The sequence below is a fragment of the Erinaceus europaeus genome, chromosome 12 (assembly GCF_950295315.1).
Source record: "Erinaceus europaeus chromosome 12, mEriEur2.1, whole genome shotgun sequence".
NCBI classification, from domain to species: Eukaryota; Metazoa; Chordata; class Mammalia; order Eulipotyphla; family Erinaceidae; genus Erinaceus; species Erinaceus europaeus.
The window spans coordinates 2,143,212-2,165,558 of record NC_080173.1 but is presented as its reverse complement, the minus strand read 5'-3'; the positions used below and the strand labels follow the sequence as shown (position 1 = coordinate 2,165,558).

Below are 22,347 nucleotides of genomic sequence, written 5' to 3'. Positions count from 1 at the left end.
TAAGAGGGTGGGGGGGGGACAGCATAATGGTTATGCAAACAAGATTCTCATGCCTGAGGTTCCAAAGTTTCAGGTTCAATACCCCATACCCACCATAAGCCAGAGCTGAACAGTGCTCTGGTAAAAAAAAAAAAAAAAAAAGTGGTTAAAAAAAATAGAAAGAAGGGAGTCAGGCGGTAGCACAGTGGGTTAAGCGCAGGTGGCGCAAAGCGCAAGGACCGGTGTAAGGATCCCGGTTCGAGCCCCCTGGCTCCCCACCTGCAGAGAAGTTGCTTCACAGGTCACTTTCAAAGCCAGCAACAAGCAGCTCCTGACAGCTTTCAAGCTGTTGGTCCTGCTCTTCGAGTCCTCCAACTTAATGTTGAGGGGCTGTCCTTTGCCAAACAGGCGGTGAAGCAGGTCTGCAGGTGTCTATCTTTCTCTCTCCCTCTCTGTCTTCTCCTGCTCTCCCCATTTCTCTCTGTCCTATCCAACAACGACTGATGACATCAATAATAACTACAACAACAAAACAACAAGGGCAACAAAAGTGAATAATAAATAAATATTTAAAAAATTCTTTTAAAAAAATTGAAAGATTATGAGACTCAGTAGGAAAAACTGGAGGTGAGAGTAGTTAGGAGGTTACTATATACAGATATTAAACAACATGGCATTCATTGCACTAAGAAAACAGCAAGCAGCAAGAAAAATGGAGGTGGGTCTGAGTTATTAACTGAGCTAAGAGGAAGGATCAAAGGGACTGAGTGACTGAATGTTGAAGCTAATGGACACCTCTGACTTTACAGACTGCCAGGGCTATTGATAGAGCTCAGAGCCCATATGACTCCACCACTCCCATATCATCATCATCATCTTCTTCCTCTTCCTCTTGAGGAAAGATGGAAGGCAAAAATTCATAGGGAAAGGGGGAGGCGGGGGAGGTCATATCTACAGATTGATCACAGATCACATCCAGAACTCTGCTCAGTTCTTTCTCATGTAGTGCTGGGGGTTGAACCTGGGATCTAGGAGCCTGACACATGAAAATCTTTTTTCTTTTTTAATTTTATTTATTTTATTTTTAAGAGAGATGCAGAGAGAGACACACACAGAGAAACACCAGAGTACTGCTCATCTCTGGCTTATGGTGGTGTGAGGGATTGAACCTGGGACTTAGGAGCCATAGGCATGAGAATCTGTTTGCATTATGCTGTCTCCCCCGCCCATGAAAATCTTTTTTCATAACCTTACTCTATCTCCCTGGTAGTCAACAGATTAAAAAAAAAAAAAAAAAAAAGGAAGCATTCAACAAAACCCAACATTACTACTGACACAAGATTTTAGAAGTTTAATTTCAGATTAACCACCGAACTACCATGTGATTCAGCAATTACACTTTAGGGAATATATACCCAAAAGAAGTGAATGAGGAAATTTTTTTTAATTGGGGGATTAAAAAGAAAATACAATAGTTTGTACATGCATACATGTTTTCCACACAATATAACCCCACTAGGTCCAAATGAGGGAATCGAACAGTTACTTATACACCCATGTCCACAGAACATTATTCACAATAGCCAAAAGGTGGAAGTAACCAAACAGCATAAGTGTGGTCTTATGTATACAAAACATATACATGTTAAAGGAATTTTTTTTTTGCCTCCAGGGTTATTTCTGGGGCTTGGACAAATCCACTGCTCCTAGAGGCTATTTTTTTTCCCTTTTGTTGCCCTTGTTTTATCATTGTTGGGGTTTTATTGTTATTGATGTCATCATTGTTGGATTGGACAGAGAGAAATGGAGAGAGGGGAAGACAGAGGGGGGAAGAAAAAGATAGACACCTGCAGACCTGCTTCATCACCTCTGAAGCGACTCCCCTGCAGGTGGAAAGCCAGGGGCTCGAACCAGGATCCTTACACCGATTCTTGCGCTTTGCACCATGTGGGCTTAACCTGCTGCGCTACTGCCCAACCCCCTGATAAAGGAAAGTCTAGCAATACAGGTAGTACAATGTATACAATGCTCAACCTTCAAGTATGAGGTCCCAAGTTCGATCCCAGGCATCATACATGCCAAAGTGAGGCTCTGGTTCCTCTTCTCTTTTTTTCCTCATAAACGAATCTTTTGGGGGTCCCGGCGGTAGTGCAGCAGGTTAAGCGCTCATGGCCCAAAACACAAGGACCAGCATAAGCATCCTGGTTCGAGCCCTTAGCTTCCCCACATGCAGGTGAAGCAGGTCTGCAGGTGTCTCTCCGTCTTCCTCTCCTCTCTCAATTTCTCTCTGTCCTATTCAACAACACCAAGGGCAACAAAAAGGGAAAAATGGTCTCTAGCAGTGGATTCCTAGTGCAGGCACCGAGACCCAGCAATAACCCTGGAGGCAAAAATAAATAAATATATATATTTTTTTCCTCCAGGGTTATTGGTGGGCTCGGTGCCTGCACCATGAATCCACCGCTCCTGGAGGCCATTTTTTCCCCCTTTTGTTGCCCTTGTTGTAGCTTCATTGTGGTTATTATTATTGCCCTTGCAATTCGTTGTTGGATAGGACAGAGAGAAATGGAGAGGAGGGGAAGACAGAGAAGGGGAGAGAAAGATAGACACCTGCAGACCTGCTTCACCGCCTGTGAAGCGACTCCCCTGCAGGTGGGGAGCCGGGGGCTCAAACCGGGATCCTTAGCGCTTTGTGCCACATGCGCTTAACCCACTGCGCCACCGCCCGACCCCCCATAAATAAATATTTTTTAAAAGGAGACACTGACATGCCACAGCAGGAATGAATTTTCACGACATCATGTTAAGTAACTCAGTAACAAAAGGGCAGATTACACTTATATGGTATCTCAAACTGGACTGAGCTGGGGAGAGGGAAGTCCAGGAGGCCCTACTGTTCAACAGGCACAGAGTTTCTGTTTTATAAGGGGCTTTGTGTAACACTATAGTGCTGTAGTATATATAGTATATGTACTAAATTTGTACTTTTAAAGGTATTTAAGAATCTCTCTGATAAAATGCTACTAGATAGCAAAGTGGCCGGATAATCCAATTTGGAAACATGAGGTCTTGAGTTTGATCCAATGTATTGCATTTGACAGGGTAATATTCTGGTTCTCTCATAGTTTTATGGAATTAAAAAAAAACATTAAGAGATTAGAATTCCATCTGAGCATGGATTTTTAAACTATTTTTATTCAGTTTGAGGGACTAATGATGCTGCCAAGATCTCAGTTTCTATTTTGAAATGCAAACATTCTTGTGAAAATTTGGCTACACATCTTCTCATTTTAAAAAGACTGTGTCCTGGGAGGTGGAACTGCAGTCTTACAAGCCTGAGGTCCCGAGTTCAGTCACAGCATCACATGTGCCAGAGTGATGCTCTGATTCACTCTCATTATTAAGTACATATTAAAATAATACTTAAAATACTGTTTCAGGGCCCAGGAGATGGCTCTATGGATAAAATGCATGCCTAACCAAGCACTGGGCCCTGGGTTTAATCCCCAGCACCAAATGTGAGTACCACAGAGCACCAAAGGAACTCCATGGAAAGTAGGGCAGGACTTTTAGTGTGTCTCTCCCTCCCTCTCAAAACAAAATGATTAAAATCTGGTTGGGGAGGCTGCTCATAGGTACTGCAGTGCACACTTACAAAACCCCACCATGGAGAGACTTAAAAACAGGGAAATAGCACAGAAAAGACTTTCATGCCTGTGACTCTGATCTCAGGCTCAGTTCTTGGCACCACAAGCCAGTACTGAGTGGTGCTCTGGTTTATTAAATAAAAAAAGGATCATCTTTTTTTTTTTTTTTTTGGCTCCAGGGTTATCACTAGGGCTTGGTGCCTGCACTGCTCCTAAGGGGCCATTTTTCTCCTTTTTTTTTTTTGTTTGCTTTAAATTTCTTGTTTTTCTTTTTTGTTTGTTTCTTTATTGTGGAATTAATGTTTTACAGTCAACAATAAACACAACAGTTTGTACATGCATTTCCCATATAACAATACAACCCCAACTAGGCCCTCTGCCTAGTTCATGTTTCAGGAACTGAACGCTCCCACCCCAGAATCTTCTACTTTGGTGCAATACAATAACTCCAGTCCAACACAAACTTAGTGCTTTCTCTTCTGATCTTGCTTTTTCAACTTCTGCCTGAGAGTGAGATCATCCCATATTCATCCTTCTCTTTCTGACTTATCTCATTTAAGATGATTTCTTCAAGTTCCATCCAAGATGGGCTGAAACAGTGAAATCACCATTTTTAGTAGCTGAGTAGTATTCCATTGTGTATACAGATGACAACTTGCTCAGTCACTCATCTGTTGTTGGACATCTGGGTTGCTGCCAGTTTCTGGCTATAACAAATTGTGCTGCTATGACCATAGTTGTACATAGATCTTTTTGGATGGATATGTGTGTTTGGTTCCTTAGGATATATCCCCAGGAGAATTGCAGAGTAATAGGGTAGGACATTTTTCCCATTTTTGTTGCCCTTGTTGTTATTGTTAACACTGCTTCTGTTGTTGGATAGGACAGAAAGAAATCAAGAGAGACGGAAAAGAGAGAGGAGAGAAAGATACCTACAGACCTGTTTCACCACTTATGAAACAATGCCCCTGCAGTGAGGAGCTGGGGGCTCAAATAGGAAATAGACTGCTTTTTAAATTTTTTTAAAAAAAAAATCGTGGGGACCGGGTGGTGGCACACCTGGTTGTGCACACATGTTACAGTGCTCAAGAGCCCGGGTTCGAGCCCCCAGTCCCCACCTACAGAGGGAAAGCTTTGCAAATGGTGAAGCAGTGCTGCAGGTGTCTCTCTCTCTCTCTCCCTATCTCCCCTACCCTCTCGATTTCTGGCTGTCTCTATCCAATAAAGATAATAAAAAACATTAAAAAAAAATTGTGGAGTTGGATGGTGGAGCACTTGGTTAAGCACACACATTATAGTGCACAAGAAAAAAAAAATAGTGCACAAGAACCCAGGTTCAAGCCCTGGTCCCCACCTGCAGCAGAAAGTTTCACTAGTGGTGAAGCTGTGCTGCGTCTCTGTATCTCTATCTCTGCCTCCTCTCTTGAGTTGTCTCTATCAAAATAAATATAAAATATAAAAAACATAAAAGGGAAAAAAATCACAATAAAACTATTAAAACAAAAATTGTAAAGAACTCACTGTATAGCAGAGCCATAAGCAAACTTAAAACTTATTTTTATTTTTTTTTTTACCAGAGAACTGCTCAGCTCTGGCTTATGGTGGTGTGAGGGATTGAGCCTGGGACTTTGAAGCCTCAGGCATGAGCGTCTCTGTGCATAACCATCATGCTATCTAACCCCGCCCTTAAACTGGAATTTGCTTTTTAAAGAGAATTTATTTAAATAGTATCTTAGTAATCACATGACTTAACACTGACCAAAACCTCGTTTCAGTGCATGCTCAGTACTCAGTGTGTTCTCAGTACACTTTTTTCCACCTTCATCTTCACCACAGAAGTCACTTCCTAACAAGTATTTCTATGATCCAGTCTCCACACACAACTAGAAGTGATCAATAATTCAAAATATGCAGACTGCTGATCTTGTCAGGCACTATTCTAGGTGCGAAGGATGGAATCAAGCACAGCCTAGGATAGAGAGGACCCTGTCTGGTTCAGAGGAGAAACAAAAAATATAAACAGTATCAAGTGTTAGGTATGTAGTGGCTGTTACTATGTTTATTATATCTCCAGGAATTAACTTCTCTATCAGCAAGTGGAGAACATCAAACTAAATAGTCAAGGTTTTCAGGGATGCCAGTGCTACATGACATTGAAGCTGTCAGAAATCACTGGTAGCAAAGAGCTCTACAGCCCAGATGAGGCATAAAAACATGCAAACTGAGTAGAAAACCTTCTAGGAAGGAAAGCTAGAAACAAGAAGTTAGGAAGTGAGAATAAGCATGAAATACATAAAAGAGAATTTGGCTAGAGTTTATGTTCTGGACTACAGTTTAAAATGTATCTCTAATGACTCTAATAAAACATACCAGTGGAGGATGGGACATAGCATAATAGTTATATGCAAAATACTTTCATGCCCAAGGCTCTGAAGTTCCAGGTTTAATCCCCGTCACCTCCATAAACCTGAGCTGCAGAATACTTTGGTCGTTCTCATTAAAATAAAAACATTTGGGAGCCGGGTGGTAGCACAGCAGATTAAGCACACGTGGCCCAAAAAGAAAGGACTGGCATAAGGATCCAGGTTCAAGCCCCCGGCAGCTCCCCACCTGCAGGGGAGTCGCTTCACAGGCGGTGAAGCAGGTCTGCAGGTGTCTATTCCCCCCCCCCCCCGCTCCCCTCCTCTCTCCATTTCTCTCTGTCCTATCCAACAAAGACATTAGTAATAACTACAACAAATAAAACAACAAGGGCAACAAAAGGGAATAAATAAAATTAATTTTAAAAAAATTTTTAAATTAAAATATTTTTAAAATAGTAGATGTGTAGACCAGGACTTGTAAGCATGAGGTCCTCAGTTCAACACCCTGGTTCTTTCTAACTAGTAAATACACCTTTAAAAATGAATTTACGGGAGTAGGGCTGTAGCGTAGTGGGTTAAGCGCAGGTGGCGCAAAGCACAAGGACCGGCATAAGGATCCCGGTTTGAACCCAGGATCCCAGTTTGAAGCCTGGCTCCCCACCTGCAGGGGAGTCGCTTCACAGGCGGTGAAGCAGGTCTGCAGGTGTCTATCTTTCTCTCCTCCTCTCTGTCTTCCCCTCCTCTCTCCATTTCTCTCTGTCCTATCCAACAACGACAACAACAATAATAACTACAACAATAAAAAAAAAACAAGGGCAACAAAAGGGAATAAATAAAATTTTAAAAAACTGAATTTACACACACACACACAAAAGTTGAAAATAATGACAATAAGATGTCATCTTGTCATTTTGTTTTTGTAGGTAGAAGAAATTTTTAGTGACAAGTAGATTAGCATCTCTTTTATCTGCCTTTGGGTGGAGGAGATAAGCACAACAGTTATGCTAAAAGTCTTTTGAGCCTGAAGCTCTGAGATACCTGCTTCAATCCCCAGCATCACCAAAAACCAGAACTGAGTGGCGCTCTAATGGGTGGGGGAAAAAAATCTGCATTGACTATCTTTCATACACTATATGCCAGTCAGTTCTTTAATAAGAATCTGTACAAAACCCAAGAATTTGGGGGCTAGGCGGTAGCACATGGAGCAAAGCACAAGAACCTGCACAAGGATCCCAGTTCCAGCCCACGGCTCCCCACCTGCCAGGGGGGTCGCTTCTCTGGTAGTGAAGCAGGTCTTCCCATCTGTCCTATCCAACAACAATGACAACAACGATAAACAAGGGCAACAAAAGGGAAAAAACGGCTTCCAGGAGCAGTGGATTCATGGCGCAGGCACCAAGCCCCAGAGATAACCCAAAAAAAAAAAAATCCAAGAATTTTATCACATACTTCTACAGCAAATCATTAAAAGATGCTGGGCTACAATTATTTTAGAAGCACCTTTAAAAAAAAAATCCCCACTTTCTGTTAGTTTAAACAAACTAAGTGCTGGTTATATGGAGTCTGATAAAACTCCATGGGTATCAGGAAAGAATTACACCAAAGGTATTACAATGTAGCCTGGAATTTACCACACCTCCTCCTCTGCTCAGAACTTATCTCTAGAAGAGTCCAAGGCGTTCTGCTGCCGCCACTCTCACCTTATCTCCCATTATTCCATGGCCCACAGTGCTCCAAGCACGTTGGTCTTCTGTTCCCTTCAAGGCCTTCACATTAGCTGCTGGGCCAGGAAGGCGGCTCTCCTCAGATGCCACTTTGACTCAAGGTCTTCCCTCCTCCCAGTGGGTAAAGGGCTTCCTTGCCCCTCCTGCCCAGGTCCCCCACTCCACCTCCACTCAGCATCCTCCAAAGAATCCAATGTGTGTATGAGGGCCTCTGCCCCGCTGCCAGGCATATGAGGAGTTTTTTATGTGGAGGTGCCAACGCTCCAGCAGTCCTGGAGAACAGGACAAAAAACACGTATCATGCAGATTATTTCCTCTAACTCCACATGGAAGTGGAACTTAGGAGGCAGCAAGGGAGAACACTGGACGAAACCTCGGCTGGGAAGGAGGGGGTGCACTGCAACAAACAAGGAGAGAACAGCCTTGAGGGGTGGGAAGCAGGAGTGTGTGGCAGACACCACTGCGCAGAGCTGAGAACCACTCACATGTACAAACACCAGTGTGGAATTCATTATCCTAATTTAAAAAAAATTCTTGAGTCAACTGAAGATTGGCCGTATCATAATCTTTCTAGGCAAAATATTCTTTTTCTTTAATCGCTAGAAATTAAATAATTCTGTTAGAGGCATTTAGTGCTCACTTCTAAGGGCCAGTTCAGAGCCACTGGGCTTGGATCTAAGCAGTTCCAAGTGGAATAATCATCTCTGCTCTCGGGGAGCTCTGGGATGTACACAGGAACGGACTGATAGAGAAACAACACTTACCAAGCAGTAACGACAATAATCGATAGACAAAAGCGGCACAAAGAAAAGAAACGACAGCCTAGAGCAGCGCGGGGAGCGAGCTGCGCTTGATAAACTGTTCAGAGTTGGGGTTCCACCTGCCAACCCCGTGCCCAGTGGAGAAGCCATCACGGAAGCCAGAACTCCCACCTTCTGCACCCCCGAAAAGATCTTCCGTCCAGGTGCCGGGTGGTGGTGCACCTGGTTGAACACACAACATCACGCGGTTTGAGCCCCCAGTCCTCACCAGCAGGGGGAAGCTTCACGAGTGGTGAAGCAGCGCTGCAGGTGTCTGTCTCCCTCCGCCTCCCTCCCGGTTTCTGGCTGTCTCTATGCAGTAAATAAGTAAAGATGATTAAAAAAAATTCAGGAGAGGACCAACCACTTAAAAAAAGGGATTTTGGCCCATGCTGCCAGGAGTAATGGCAGGGAGGGCTCCGATGGAGGGCGCAGACACGAGCTCTGACAAGGGGAGTGTGTGGGCCGGGGCCTCCCACCCCACTCTCGTCAGTCACCACGGAGCCTCCCACCCCAATCTCCTCCTCAGTCACCACGGGGCCTCCCACCCCAATCTCCTCCTCAGTCACCACGGGGTCTCCCACCCCACTCTTGTCAGTCACCATGGGGCCTCCCACCCCAGTCTCCTCAGTCACCACGGGGCCTCCCACCCCACTCTCGTCAGTCACCACGGGGCCTCCCACCCCACTCTCGTCAGTCACCACGGGGTCTCCCACCCCAGTCTCCTCAGTCACCACGGGCCTCCCACCTCAGACTCCTCAGTCACCATGGGGTCTCCCACCCCAGTCTCCTCAGTCACCATGGGGTCTCCCACCCCAGTCTCCTCAGTCACCACGGGCCTCCCACCTCAGACTCCTGTCACTACGGGCCTCCCACCCTCAGTCACCACGGGCCTCCCACCCCAGTCTCCTCAGTCACCACGGGCCTCCCACCCCAGTCTCCTCAGTCACCACGGGCCTCCCACCCCAGTCTCCTCAGTCACCACGGGCCTCCCACCCCAGTCTCCTCAGTCACCACGGGCCTCCCACCCCAGTCTCCTCAGTCACCACGGGCCTCCCACCTCAGACTCCTGTCACTACGGGCCTCCCACCCTCAGTCACCACGGGCCTCCCACCCCAGTCTCCTCAGTCACCACGGGTCTCCCACCCCAGTCTCCTCAGTCACCTCGAGCCTCCCACCCCAGTCTCGTCAGTCACCATCCAGTCACTGATGAGACGCGGTCCCCCAAGTGGACAGCCTCCCTGCACCTATCCTCTGCGACGCTCGCGCTCCGGCCATTTCCTGTCAGTAGGTCCGGTGGGCTGTGAGGAAGCCGCGGGGGAAATAGATGCAGCAAGTCGGTCCTCTCGGTCGGCCCTGCACCGCGCCCGCCCGCGGCCCTCAGCTCGCCCCTCAGGACCCGGGGCCGGGAGGCGCCGCCTCCGGGAACCGGAAGCCGCCCTAAAGGCCCCGCTGCGCCCGCAGGCCCCGGCCCCGCAATGCCGCCTTTGTTAGCGCGGCCCGGGACCCGGCCCGGCCACCCCGGCCCGCCAGGCCCCAAGCTCCCCGCCGCGCACAAACCTGTCGCAGCGTCGCCGCTACCGGCGCCCACACCGGACGCCACGCCTCAGTTGCGCGGTCTAGGCCGCTCCGTCCGTCCGTCGCGGTCGCTGCTCGGCCCGTTGCGACCGGGGGGGGGGGGGGGGGGGAGGGGGACGGGGACGCGCCGCGGACATGCGCAGTGAGCACGGCGCGCCGGGGGCGGGGCCTGCCCGCCGCTCAGCCGCGAGGCTCAAAGACCATGAGCCCGCTGCCGTGGGATTCCTGAGGGGCGGGGGGCTCCTGAGAGCTGAGGGGGGCTCCTGAGGGCCGGTGGGGCTCCTGAGGGCCGGGGGGGCTCCTGAGGGCTCGGGAGGGCTCCTGAGGGCCGGGGGGCTCCTGAGAGCTGAGGGGGGCTCCTGAGAGCTGAGGGGGGCTCCTGAGGGCCGGTGGGGGCTCCTGAGGGCCGGGGGGCTCCTGAGGGCCGGGGGGGCTCCTGAGGGCCGGGGGGGCTCCTGAGGGCCGGGGGGGGGCTCCTGAGGGCCGGGGGGGCTCCTGAGGGCCGGGGGGGGCTCCTGAGGGCCGGGGGGGGCTCCTGAGGGCCGGGGGGGGGCTCCTGAGGGCCGGGGGGGCTCCTGAGGGCCGGGGGGGGCTCCTAAGGGCCGGGGGGGCTCCACGGGGACTCGAAGGGCTTCTGCTGCCTGAGGCTGAGTTCCCGGGTTCAATCCCCCACACACAGCGGCCAGAGCGCAGCAGGGCTCTAAAGCACTTATGCGTTCCATTTCCTCCCAGCCCGCACCGCCAGCCAGAGCTGAGCAGCAATAAAAAAAAGAAAAAGTGCCAAAGACATCGGACTCGAGTGGGAACCCCGTCGTATGGCACTCGCCGTCCCCCGACTTCCCGTCGCAAACGCGACCGACCGGGGAGATTTCGCAGCGGGCGCCGTGGGCCACGTGGTGCCATGGGGCAGGGCCACCGTGAGCTTCCGGAGCGCCCGCCCGCGGAACGACGTCCGGACCAGGCGCGGGCCTCGCCGGAGCAGTTCCGGCCCCGGGCTGTGACGTCATCTTCCCAGCAGCCCCCGCCCGCCTCTTCCTGTCCGGGGGCGGGGAGGCGTGGTGCGCAGGCGCGGACAGGCCGCACGCTTTGTACGTAACGGCCGGCGCGACGTGAGCGAGCGGGCAGCCTGTGGGGCGGACGCGGGAGACGCCGGAGCCAGCCTGCGGGCGCTGTCGGGCGGGGCGGGCGGCCCCGAGGCGGCGAGCAGGTACCAGCGAGTCGCGCCCGGCCTGTGCCGACCCCGCGGCCGCGCTGCCGGCTTCCTTCCTCACGGCGCGGCCGCTCTGCGCCGGTGGAGGCCCGGTGGGGGCGCCGCACGTGCGCCGGGAGCCGCGGGGGTGCGGGGTCCGCGAAGGCGCTTTTGATTAGCGTGTTTGCCCGGAGCGCTGCGGGGACTGAACCCGCGCCTCGCGCCTCGGGCCGGAGAGTCCGCGTGCGCGCTGCCCGCCGCGCCCCGCCGTCCTCCCTGTCATCGGGTCGGTGTGATGCGGCGGGGAGGCCGGGGGGCGGGCCGGCGAGGCGCCCTGCGGGCGGGGAACGCGGTGCCCGGCCTCGCCCCTGGGGTGTGGCGGCGCCCGGCCGCTGCGGCACCGCCTGCCCGCGAGTCCAGGTGCTGGCGAGGCGCGACACCCAGCTGCTGGGGCCCCGGGTCTGGGCGCGGGGTCAGGCGGGCGCGGGGTCCAGGCGGGTGTGATGATCAGGCGGGCGCGGGGTCCAGGCGGGCGCGGGGTCCAGGCGGGCGCGGGGTCAGGCGGGCGCGGTGTCCAGGCGGGCGCGGGGTCAGGCGGGCGCGGGGTCCAGGCGGGCGCGGGGTCAGGCGGGCGCGGGGTCCAGGCGGGCGCGGGGTCAGGCGGGCGTGATGTCCAGGCGGGCGCGGGGTCCAGGCGGGTGTGATGATCAGGCGGGCGCGGGGTCCAGGCGGGCGCGGTGTCCAGGCGGGCGCGGTGTCCAGGCGGGCGCGGTGTCCAGGCGGGCGCGGGGTCAGGCGGGCGTGATGTCCAGGCGGGCGCGGTGTCCAGGCGGGCGCGGGGTCAGGCGGGCGTGATGTCCAGGCGGGCGCGGTGTCCAGGCGGGCGCGGTGTCCAGGCGGGCGCGGGGTCAGGCGGGTGTGATGTCCAGGCGGGCGCGGTGTCCAGGCGGGCGCGGGGTCAGGCAGGCGCGGTGTCCAGGCGGGCACGGGGTCAGGCGGGTGTGATGTCCAGGCGGGCGCGGGTGTGATGATCAGGTGGGCGCGGGGTCAGGCGGGCGTGATGTCCATGCGGGCGCGGGGTCAGGCGGGCGTGATGTCCAGGAGGATGTGATGTCCAGGCGGGCACGGGGTCAGGAGGTTGTGGTGTCCAGGCGGGTGCGGGGTCAGGCGGGTTTGATGTCCAGGAGGGTGTGATGTCCAGGAGGGTGTGATGTCCAGGCGGGCGCGGGGTCAAGGTCAGGTGGACGCAGCATCCAGGTGGGAGCGCGGTCAGGTGGCCTCAGGGTCAGGTGGGCGCGGGGTCAGGCGGCGCGGGGTCGGGGTCGGGGCGCGGGCGGCATCAGGTGAGCACCGGCACCTTCCCTCCTAAGCCCGGCGGCGTGGACGTTCTCAGTGGAAACTCGGCATATGACCCCGGCTTTTGACGGAGAGGAGACGGAGCACAGCGCGCTGACCGGCCAGTGTGGACTGTTCGTCTGAAAGAGTTTAGGAAGGGGCCGCGTGCCGGTGCACAGGTTACCTGCACAAGGACCCGGGTTCGAGCCCCGCCCCCACCTGCTGGGGGAAGAGCTTCGTAAGTGGTGAAGCAGGACGCAGGTGTCTCTCTCCCTCTGTATCTCCCCTTCCCTCAATTTCTGGCTGGCTGTCCGCTAAGTAAATAAAGGTAATAAAAATTATAAAGGAAATGGAAAAGCCTAAGGCCGAGAGCTGGAAAAGGACACCGCAAACGCTGAAACCAAGAGGGGCAGCGCGAGGTGAGGGCGGGCAGGGGCTGCTGTTGGAGCCTTTAGCGGCCGAGCATCTGAGAGTTAAGTTTCATTCTATTTATTTTAATGCGATGGGTTTTCAGCAACTAACTCCACAAGACCACATGGCTACCCCTACCAAAGTGCTTGCTCTCTTTCATACTTCTTCCAAAGTCGGGGGTCAGACGGTAGCGCAGCGGGTTAAGCGCATGTGGCACAAAGCGCAGGGACCAGCGTAAGGATCCCGGTTCGAGCCCCCGGCTCCCCACCTGCAGGGGAGTCGCTTCACCGGCGGTGAAGCAGGTCTGCAGGTGTCTGTCTTTCTCTCCCCCTCTCTGTCTTCCCCTCCTCTCTCCATTTCTCTCTGTCCTATCCAACGACGACAACAATAATAACTATAAGCAATAAAACGAGAGCAACAAAAAGGGAAAATAAATATTAAAAAAGAATAAAGTCAGAGGACAGTACATTGGAACCTGTCCTAAGCCTCTCTGAGGCTGATCTTGAGACATCATCCACGTTTTCCCACAGAGCGACCCTGCTTCTGACCCAAGGGCTTCTCAGAAGTACTTAGCAGCCGGAGAGGCAGCAGATGGAACGCTGAGGTCCTGCCCCGTACAGCCGGTCCAGCCTCGCCCGAGCCAGAGTAGTGTCCCCACTCATAAGGACATGCGTCTGAAAAGTCAACTTGTGCAAATATTTCAACTTTCATGAACAATTGTAAGAATATTTGTGAGGCATCCATGTGTTGCAAGATACTGGGCAATCTCTAATGGCCTTTGGTATTGAACTGATGGCTTGAAGAATTTGCAGAGCTGTATTTATGAGATAAAGATTATTGACTTTCTCGGTGGACTTTGGAAGAGTAGCACAGACTCCCTGTTGGTGCTTAACTGCCTGCATCTGGCATGTACCCTGACCTTGTCCCTATAGTTGCCAGTTTTCCCGAATTCATGTTGGAGGGTTTTGGTTCATATCCTACTTGGGTTGTTTGTTTGTTGTAGCATCTGAAACTGAACTCTGTTTCAACTCCCACTTATTACATGTACACATGATAGATTTATTTTTTTTATTTAAATTATTTCTTTATTGGGGAATTAATGTTTTACATTCAACAGTAATTACAATAGTTTGTACATGCATAACATTCCCCAGTTTCCCATTTAACAATACAACCCCCACTATGTCATTTATCATCCTTCATGAACCTGTATTCTCCCCACCCACCCACCCCAGAGTCTTTTACTTGGGTGCAATATGCCAATTCCATTTCAGGTTCTACTTGTGTTTTCTTTTCTGATCTTGTTTTTCAACTTCTGCCTGAGAGTGAGATCATCCCATATTCATCCTTCTGTTTCTGACTTATTTCACTCAACATGATTTTTTCAAGGTCCATCCAACATCGGCTGAAAATGGTGAAGTCACCATTTTTTACAGCTGAGTAGTATTCCATTGTGTATATAGACCACAACTTGCTCAGCCACTCATCTGTTGTTGGACACCTGGGTTGCTTCCAGGTTTTGGCTATTACAAATTGTGCTGCCAAGAACATATGTGTACACAGATCTTTTTGGATGGATGTGTTGGGTTCCTTAGAATATATCCCCAGGAGAGGAATTGCAGGGTCATAGGGTAGGTCCATTTCTAGCCTTCTGAGAGTTCTCCAGACTGTTCTCCACAGAGGTTGGACCAATTGACATTCCCACCAGCAGTGCAGGAGGGTTCCTTTGACCCCACACCCTCTCCAGCATTTGCTGCTGTTACCTTTTCTGATGTGTGACATTCTCACAGGAGTGAAGTGGTATCTCATTATTGTCTTGATTTGCATTTCTCTGACAGAGACTTGGAGCATTTTTTCATGTGTTTCTCAGCCTTTTGGATCTCTTCTGTGGTGAATATTCTGTCCAAGTCCTCCCCCCATTTTTGGATGGGGTTATTTGTTGTCTTGTTGTTGAGTCTGGCAGGCTCTTTATATATGTTGGTTATTAAACTCTTATCTGATGTATGGCATGTAAAGATCTTCTCCCATTCTGTGAGGGGTCTCTTGGTTTGGGTAGTGGTTTCTTTTGCTGTGAAGAAGCTTTTTAATTTGATGTAGTCCCATAGGTTTATACTTGCCTTAGTCTTCTTTGTAATTGGATTCGTTTCATTGAAAATGACTTTAAAATTTATGCAGAAAAGAGTTCTGCCAATAATTTCCTCTAAGTATTTGATAGTTTGTGGTCTAACATCCAAGTCCTTGATCCACTTGGAATTTACTTTTGTATTTGGTGAGATACAGTGATTCAGTTTCATTCTTCTGCATGTTTCAACCCATTGTTTCCAACACCATTTGTTGAAGAGACTCTGCTTTCCCCATCTAATAGTCTGGGCCCCTTTGTCGAGAGATTTATTTTTACCAGAGCACTATTCAGCTCTGGCTTATGGTCATGGTGGAGATTGAACCTGGGTTCTCAAGCCTCCCCATGAAAACTTTGCACATAACTGGAATGTTGTCTCCCTGACCCAGTGCATCCTTGGACTAGTCTCTTCTGAAAAAAAGTGAGAACCAGTCCTTACTAGAAAATCCCCCTTCTAGTTATGTCTGTCCACCTCTTAGCTCTTAGGATTTGTTTCAAGACTTTCTGGAACTATTTTTTGTTTGTTTCCCTCCTTAGGCTCCCTGGGCAATCTCACCAACCCCTATACCATATTTATTTCCATCTCCTGCATTCCTGATTTACACTTCTAGATGCTTCTTTCTCTTCCTAGGAAAATGGGTCGTAATACCTTTTAGAGGTATGTGGAGATTAGACATAAACACCCAGACATCTGCAACCTTAAGTTGAATTTATTGCTTCTCCCAATTTTCTCCTCCTTTATTATTTTAAGGACAGCTTTGTCATGCCAAACATCAAATCCCCTCATTTTGTATAGCTGACAAGTGTAACTCCTAAGTATGTCCATTTTCCTTCTTGTCATTGTCAGTACTATGGCCTGCTCGAGCCTTTTTCTCTTGGCTAGTTTTCTCAGTCACTTACTATTTCCTTCCTCTACTTGGCTTCAACTCACATTTACTACTTTGCAGGGTTAAATTGCAAATCCGACAGTGACTCATCCTTAAAATTCTTTAGTTTGGGATGGGGGGTCGGGTGGTAGTGCAGCTGGCTAAGCATACTTGACACAAAGCACAAGGACCAGCTTAAGGACCCCAGTTCGAGCCCCCGGCTCCCCACCAGGTCAACCTGGCCCCCCACCTGCAGGAGGGTCATTCACAAGAGGCAAAGAAGGTCTGCAGCAATGTCTGTCTCTCTTTATCTCCCCCTCCTCTCTCACTTTCTCTGTCCTATCAAATAAAATAGAAGAAAAAGGAAAAACTGGCCACCAGGAGCAGTGAATGTGTAGTGTCCAGTGATAACACTGAAGAGAAAAAAACAAATACCTAAAAATTACTGACTATACAGGAAGAGTTTGTAGGAAATCTACATAGACATGCCTAGAAACACATTACATCTCTTTTTTCTCTTGGTAAATGCTTTTGGGCAAAGTTTCTCTGTCCTCTTACCAGCTGGCACATTTTTCTCAGAACTCAGACTTCTTGTCAATTTGAATGTGGAATGTCTGGTGGTCTTTTTAAAAAGCTATGTGGAATGCTGATGTATTTAATCCCATTTTGTATACTAGGAAAACCTTATTAGCAAATAATAATATAAAGTCACAGCCACTGTCTTATATTTGGGAGGAAGCCTGAGAAGTAGTTCATAGGGAGAGATTCTAGAGGCAGACTGGCATCAAAGGTCTCTTGTTTGGAAGTTGTATTACTTAATGCGAATGTTGAAAATGCTGCAGTTCCTTTGCAGACTCTTGTGGGGGGGCTATTTCCTCAGTTAACTTACCTTGTTTTTTTCTTGCCCTTAGTTGTTTCTCTAATAAAATTTGTCACACACACATACACACACACTTGTAAAGCTTTTAGGGCAGTGCCTGTCACTGCATGTCTTGGGCATTTGCCTCTCTGGTGTTGTTTACATGTTCACGCACACTTAGCTTTTCTGATCCTGTTTTATTTTTGTTACCAGTAATAGGTGAATAGACACGTCTCCTCTATTTCCCACTCCTTATATGGAGCTTCTTAAGGTTTCTCTGAAAATGTAGAGTACTCAGTGTAAATGGGAAGAAGTTTTAAGAGAAACCAAAAGAAATTAAAAATGACTTGTCTAAAGTTTTGTTTCTAACTAGTGACAGAGTTCAGACTAGAAATCAAACTATTTTTGCCTCCAGGGTTATCGCTGGGGTACCTGCACCATGAATCAATCCACTGCTCCTGGATTTTCTTTATTTTTTTAACCACAGCACTGCTGAGCTCTGGTTTATGGTGGTGCAAGGGATTGAACCTAGGACTTTGTAGCCTCAGGCATGAGTCTCTTTGCAGAACCATCATGCTATCTCTCCCCCTGCCCAAGGCTATTTTTTCCACTGTTGGATAGAACCGAGAGATCAGAGAGGAGGGGGAGAGAAAGACACTTGCAGACCTGCTTCACCTTGAGACGCAACCTCCCTGCAGGTGGGGAGCCGGGGCTCGGATCAGGGCCCTTGAGCTGGTCCTTGGGCTTCACACCACATGTGCTTAACTCACTGCACTACCACCCGGCTCGTGAAATCAGACTTTTAGTTAACAGACTACTTGTTCTATTGTTATTTTTATTATTTACTTAGGGGAGAGAGAACTAGACTATCACTCTGGTACGTGTGCCAGGAGTCAGTTGGGGCCCCATGCTTGAGACTCCAGCGCTTTGTCTGCACGGCGCCCCCCAGGCCACACTCACGTTGCTCTTTATGTAATGCTGATACCTTGATGTCATGACTCTTTACAGAATTCGACTGGTATATGTAGATTGACAGTGCATTTTTTGGTTTTTGTTTTAACGTATCTTTAAGGTGCAATGAAAACCCTCCCTGCTTTCTGTGTTGTGCTCTTGGTGCTCTGGAGTGTCTCCGAAGCCAAGTTTGATGATTTTGAAGACGAGGAAGACATAGTAGAGTATGATGATAACGACTTTGCTGAATTCGAGGATGTCACAGAAGATCCCGCCCCTGAGTCTCCTCAGCGAGTGGTAACCACTGAAGACGATGAAGACGAGGCCACTGTAGAATTGGAAGGGCAGAGTGAGAACCAGGAAGGTGATTTTGAAGATGCAGACGCCCCGGTGAGGTTCTTGCTCATTTCCTAAGTAACCAGAAGGATGGGGAAAGTGAGACAAGGGCTTTTCCCAAGCAGTCAAAGAAGACCTGGGTCTAGAGACTCTTGCCTTCCTGGCATCACTATTTTCTTCAGTGCTGGGGTATAGCCCTACTGTGCGCACTCACAGTAAGGTCCCCGTGTTCTGTCGTAGCTCCTTCCAGGTTCTGTTTCTCCCTACAAACACTGCCGACAAAAACAAGGTGTGCATGTTTGAGCTTCTCTGTTTGATTCCCAGTGCCCCGTGTACTAAAGTGATTCTCTAGCTTACCCTTCTCTTTTTTTATTTTATTTATTGTTTCCACTTTTCATGTGAAACTGTCTTATACATAAATAAAATAGGCCGTAAGAATGAAACAAGGGCACACCTAGCAGAACACACACTTTACAGTGCACAAGGACCTAGGTTCAAGCCTCAGTTCCCGACTTGCAGGGGGATGAAACAGTGCTACAGATCTTGCCCTCTCTCTTCCTATCTCCCCCTTCTCTCTTGATTTCTGTCTCTCCAAAAATGAGACAATGCAGCTGGGGAGGTGTTTGGACTGTCAAACATGGAGTCCTGAGTTGATCCCCAACATTACAAATGCTGAAGTAATGCTCTGGCCTCCTTGTGAAATGCTTTTTTAAAAATCATTTTAGGGAGTCGGGCTGTAGCGCAGCGGGTTAAGCGCAGGTGGCGCAAAGCACAAGGACCGGCATAAGGATCCTGGTTCGAACCCCGGCTCCCCACCTGCAGGGGAGTCGCTTCACAGGCGGTGAAGCAGGTCTGCAGGTGTCTATCTTTCTCTCCCCCTCTCTGTCTTCCCCTCCTCTCTCCGTTTCTCTCTGTCCTATCCAACAACGACGACAATAATAACTACAACAATAAAACAACAAAAGGGAATAAATAAAATAAAATATTTAAAAAAAAATCATTTTAATGAGACACAATTGCTGGTGGCATTTGTAAGGGGCAAAATTGTGCTTTCTGTTTGTAGGAGGGAGACACAGAGAATGAGCCATATGATGATGAAGAATTTGAAGGTTATGAAGACAAACCAGATACAACTTCTAGCAAAAACAAAGACCCAATAACAATTGTTGATGTGAGTCTACAAGTAACCAACAAAATATCTTGCTGTCGTTCTAGAAATAGAATCACCCTGAGTGGCATATAGCTTGAATTGAGGTGACAGTGGGAGTTGGGGGGACTTGTGTCTGACCATTTGATCTCATTCCACACCTAGAGAAGCAACCCACCCCCCTTCCCCTAGTCCTTAACAGTTTTAGTAAGGTATGACAAAGGGTTTATTTGAGTTAATTCTCATAGTCAAGCTTAATGCAGAGGGCTTTCCAGTTTTTTATCCCTTCTCTCTTTACACATTTTCTTAATGAAAATATGAATTTACAATGCTGGCCTAGAAAACAAAAATTGGCGTTTCTTTTTAACTTTTATTTATTTTTTGAGGAGAGACAGAAAGAAGCTGAGAGGGAAAGCTGCAGCCTGCAGCCCTGCTTCACCACTTGTGAAGATTCCCCCTGCAGGTGGGGGCCAGGGACGTGAACCCAGGTCCTTGCACATGGTCCCAACATGCACTCACCACCTATTTCCGAGTCTGCCTGTAGTGAAATAAATAAAGCAGCCACTTCCGTTATCAGTTCGCCAGTGTTTCATCCATCAGCTGGTCCAACATGAAATAAGATGCTTTTTCTTCTCTAGGTGCCTGCACATCTCCAGAACAGCTGGGAGAGTTATTATCTAGAGATCTTGATGGTGACTGGGCTGCTGGCCTACATCATGAATTACATCATTGGGAAGAATAAAAACAGTCGCCTTGCCCAGGCCTGGTTCAATACTCACAGAGAACTTCTGGAGAGCAACTTTACCTTAGTAGGTAAGTTTGGCTTTAAGTGTAGCTGGTAGGAACTGCTGTTCTGTCAGTAAAGGAATCTAACTACTTTCATGGAGTTTTTTTTGTTTGGTTTGGTTTGGTTTTCCTTATTTTTTTTTTTATTATTTATTTCTTTATTGGGGAATTAATGTTTTACATTCAACAGTAAATACAATAGTTTGTACATGCATAACATTCCCCAGATTCCCATTTAACAATACAACCCCCACTATGTCATTCACCATCTTTCATGGACCTGTATTCTCCCCACCCACCCACCCACCCCAGAGTCTTTTACTTTGGTGCGATACGCCAATTCCATTTCAGGTTCTACTTATGTTTTCTTTTCTGATCTTGTTTTTCAACTTCTGCCTGAGAGTGAGGTCATCCCATATTCATCCTTCTGTTTCTGACTTATTTCACTCAACATGATTTTTTCAAGGTCCATCCAAGATCGGCTGAAAACGGTGAAGTCACCATTTTTTACAGCTGAGTAGTATTCCATTGTGTATATAGACCACAACTTGCTCAGCCACTCATCTGTTGTTGGACGCCTGGGTTGTTTCCAGGTTTTGGCTATTACAAATTGTGCTGCCAAGAACATATGTGTACACAGATCTTTTTGGGTGGGTGTGTTGGGTTCCTTAGGATCTATCTCCAGGAGAGGACTTGCAGGGTCATAGGGTAGGTCCATTTCTAGCCTTCTGAGAGTTCTCCAGACTGTTCTCCGCAGAGGTTGGACCAACTGACATTCCCACCAGCAGTGCAGGAGGGTTCCTTTGACCCCACACCCTCTCCAGCATTTGCTGCTGTTACCTTTTCTGATGTATGACATTCTCACAGGAGTGAAGTGGTATCTCATTGTTGTCTTTATTTGCATTTCTCTGACAATCAGAGACTTGGAGCATTTTTTCATGTGTTTCTTGGCCTTTTGGATCTCTTCTGTGGTGAATATTCTGTCCATGTCCTCCCCCCATTTTTGGATGGGGTTATTTGTTGTCTTGTTGAGTCTAGCAAGCTCTTTATGTATGTTGGTTATTAAACTCTTGTCTGATGTATGGCATGTAAAGATCTCCCATTCTGTGAGGGGTCTCTTGGTTTGGGTAGTGGTTTCTTTTGCTGTGAAGAAGCTTTTTAATTTGATGTAGTCCCATAGGTTTATACTTGCCTTAGTCTTCTTTGTTATTGGATTCATTTCATTGAAAATGTCTTTAAAATTTATGCGGAAAAGAGTTCTGCCAAGTATTTGATAGTTTGTGGTCTAACATCCAAGTCCTTGATCCACTTGGAATTTACTTTTGTATTTGGTGAAATACAGTGATTCAGTTTCATTCTTCTGCATGTTTCAACCCATTGTTTCCAACACCATTTGTTGAAGAGACTCTGCTTTCCCCATGTAATAGTCTGGGCCCCTTTGTCAAAGATTAGATGTCCATAGGTGTGGGGCCTTTTTTTTTTTTTCCTTATTATAGATCATATACTGAATAAGTTGAACTTATGACATTTTTGGTATCTTTTATTAATCAGCAGTTACTAACTAGCTTCCAATAAGAATGAGATACTCAGTGTTATTTAAACAACTTGTAGGACTAGCAGAGACAGCTCACCTGGACAGTGTACCTGTTTTTCATTTATACAACTCAGGTTCTCAGGGTCAAGCCTTGTCCCTACCGCACTAGAGTAAGTGAGATTCAAAAATTCCTGAAAAGCAAGGGATTTGGACGTTTTAGGTAGCTTGATGTACTTTCAGTTTATTTTTCAGAAACTAGAAATCCCTCAACACTCCTTCAAGTTCTAGACACTTTGCTTGTCTGCTTAACAGAAGGAAAGATCAGAACAATGTGCTCTGAAGTGCGTCGAGGACCTCCTGTAGGCGGCCAGTTTGGGGAGGCAAAATGCCACGTGAGCACACTAGCTGGCTTGTATTTGCCTTTGCTTTACGTTTAGCTTTCTGTTTCTCTTCAATAGTAAGCAACATCCATATACTTCACTCTAATGCAGATGTTTATCGGTTATGTTGGGCTCTTGGCTTTTTTTTTTTTTTTTTTTTTTTAAGAATGTAGTAATACTTGAGTGTGGTTTTTAGTTCCCTAAGGAGGAAACTGATTTAGAAATGTTAAATTTAGAGGGCCAGGCGGTGGTGGACCAGGTTTAGCACACATAGTAGAGAAATCTACTTAAGCTGCTAAATTGCCACAGTGATATTAGAATCTAGTCTACCAGCTTTCCAAGC

At 48.4% G+C, this 22,347-nt stretch overlaps 2 protein-coding genes across 4 annotated transcripts in view; one reads left to right on the top strand and one right to left on the bottom strand.

Annotated features, from left to right (window-relative positions):
- DDX42 (DEAD-box helicase 42) overlaps window positions 1–10,244 on the bottom strand; it is a 42,088-nt gene extending 31,844 nt beyond the window's left edge. The window contains exon 1 of the mRNA XM_060202551.1: window positions 10,074–10,244. The gene's annotated coding sequence lies outside the window, so the exon portion shown is untranslated. The remainder of the gene's footprint in view (window positions 1–10,073) is intronic.
- Window positions 10,245–10,893: 649 nt separating this feature from the next.
- The window catches only part of CCDC47 (coiled-coil domain containing 47), a 30,160-nt gene continuing 18,706 nt past the window's right edge, over window positions 10,894–22,347 (top strand). Inside the window, exons 1-4 of one of the 3 annotated variants that reach the window (XM_016190233.2) lie at window positions 10,894–11,179; window positions 17,943–18,211; window positions 19,221–19,328; window positions 19,943–20,117. In XM_016190233.2, the coding sequence (XP_016045719.2) occupies window positions 10,993–11,179; window positions 17,943–18,211; window positions 19,221–19,328; window positions 19,943–20,117 (739 nt within the window). In that variant the 5' untranslated portion in view covers window positions 10,894–10,992. The other 2 variants (XM_007527663.3, XM_060202539.1) reach the window with 2 other exon arrangements.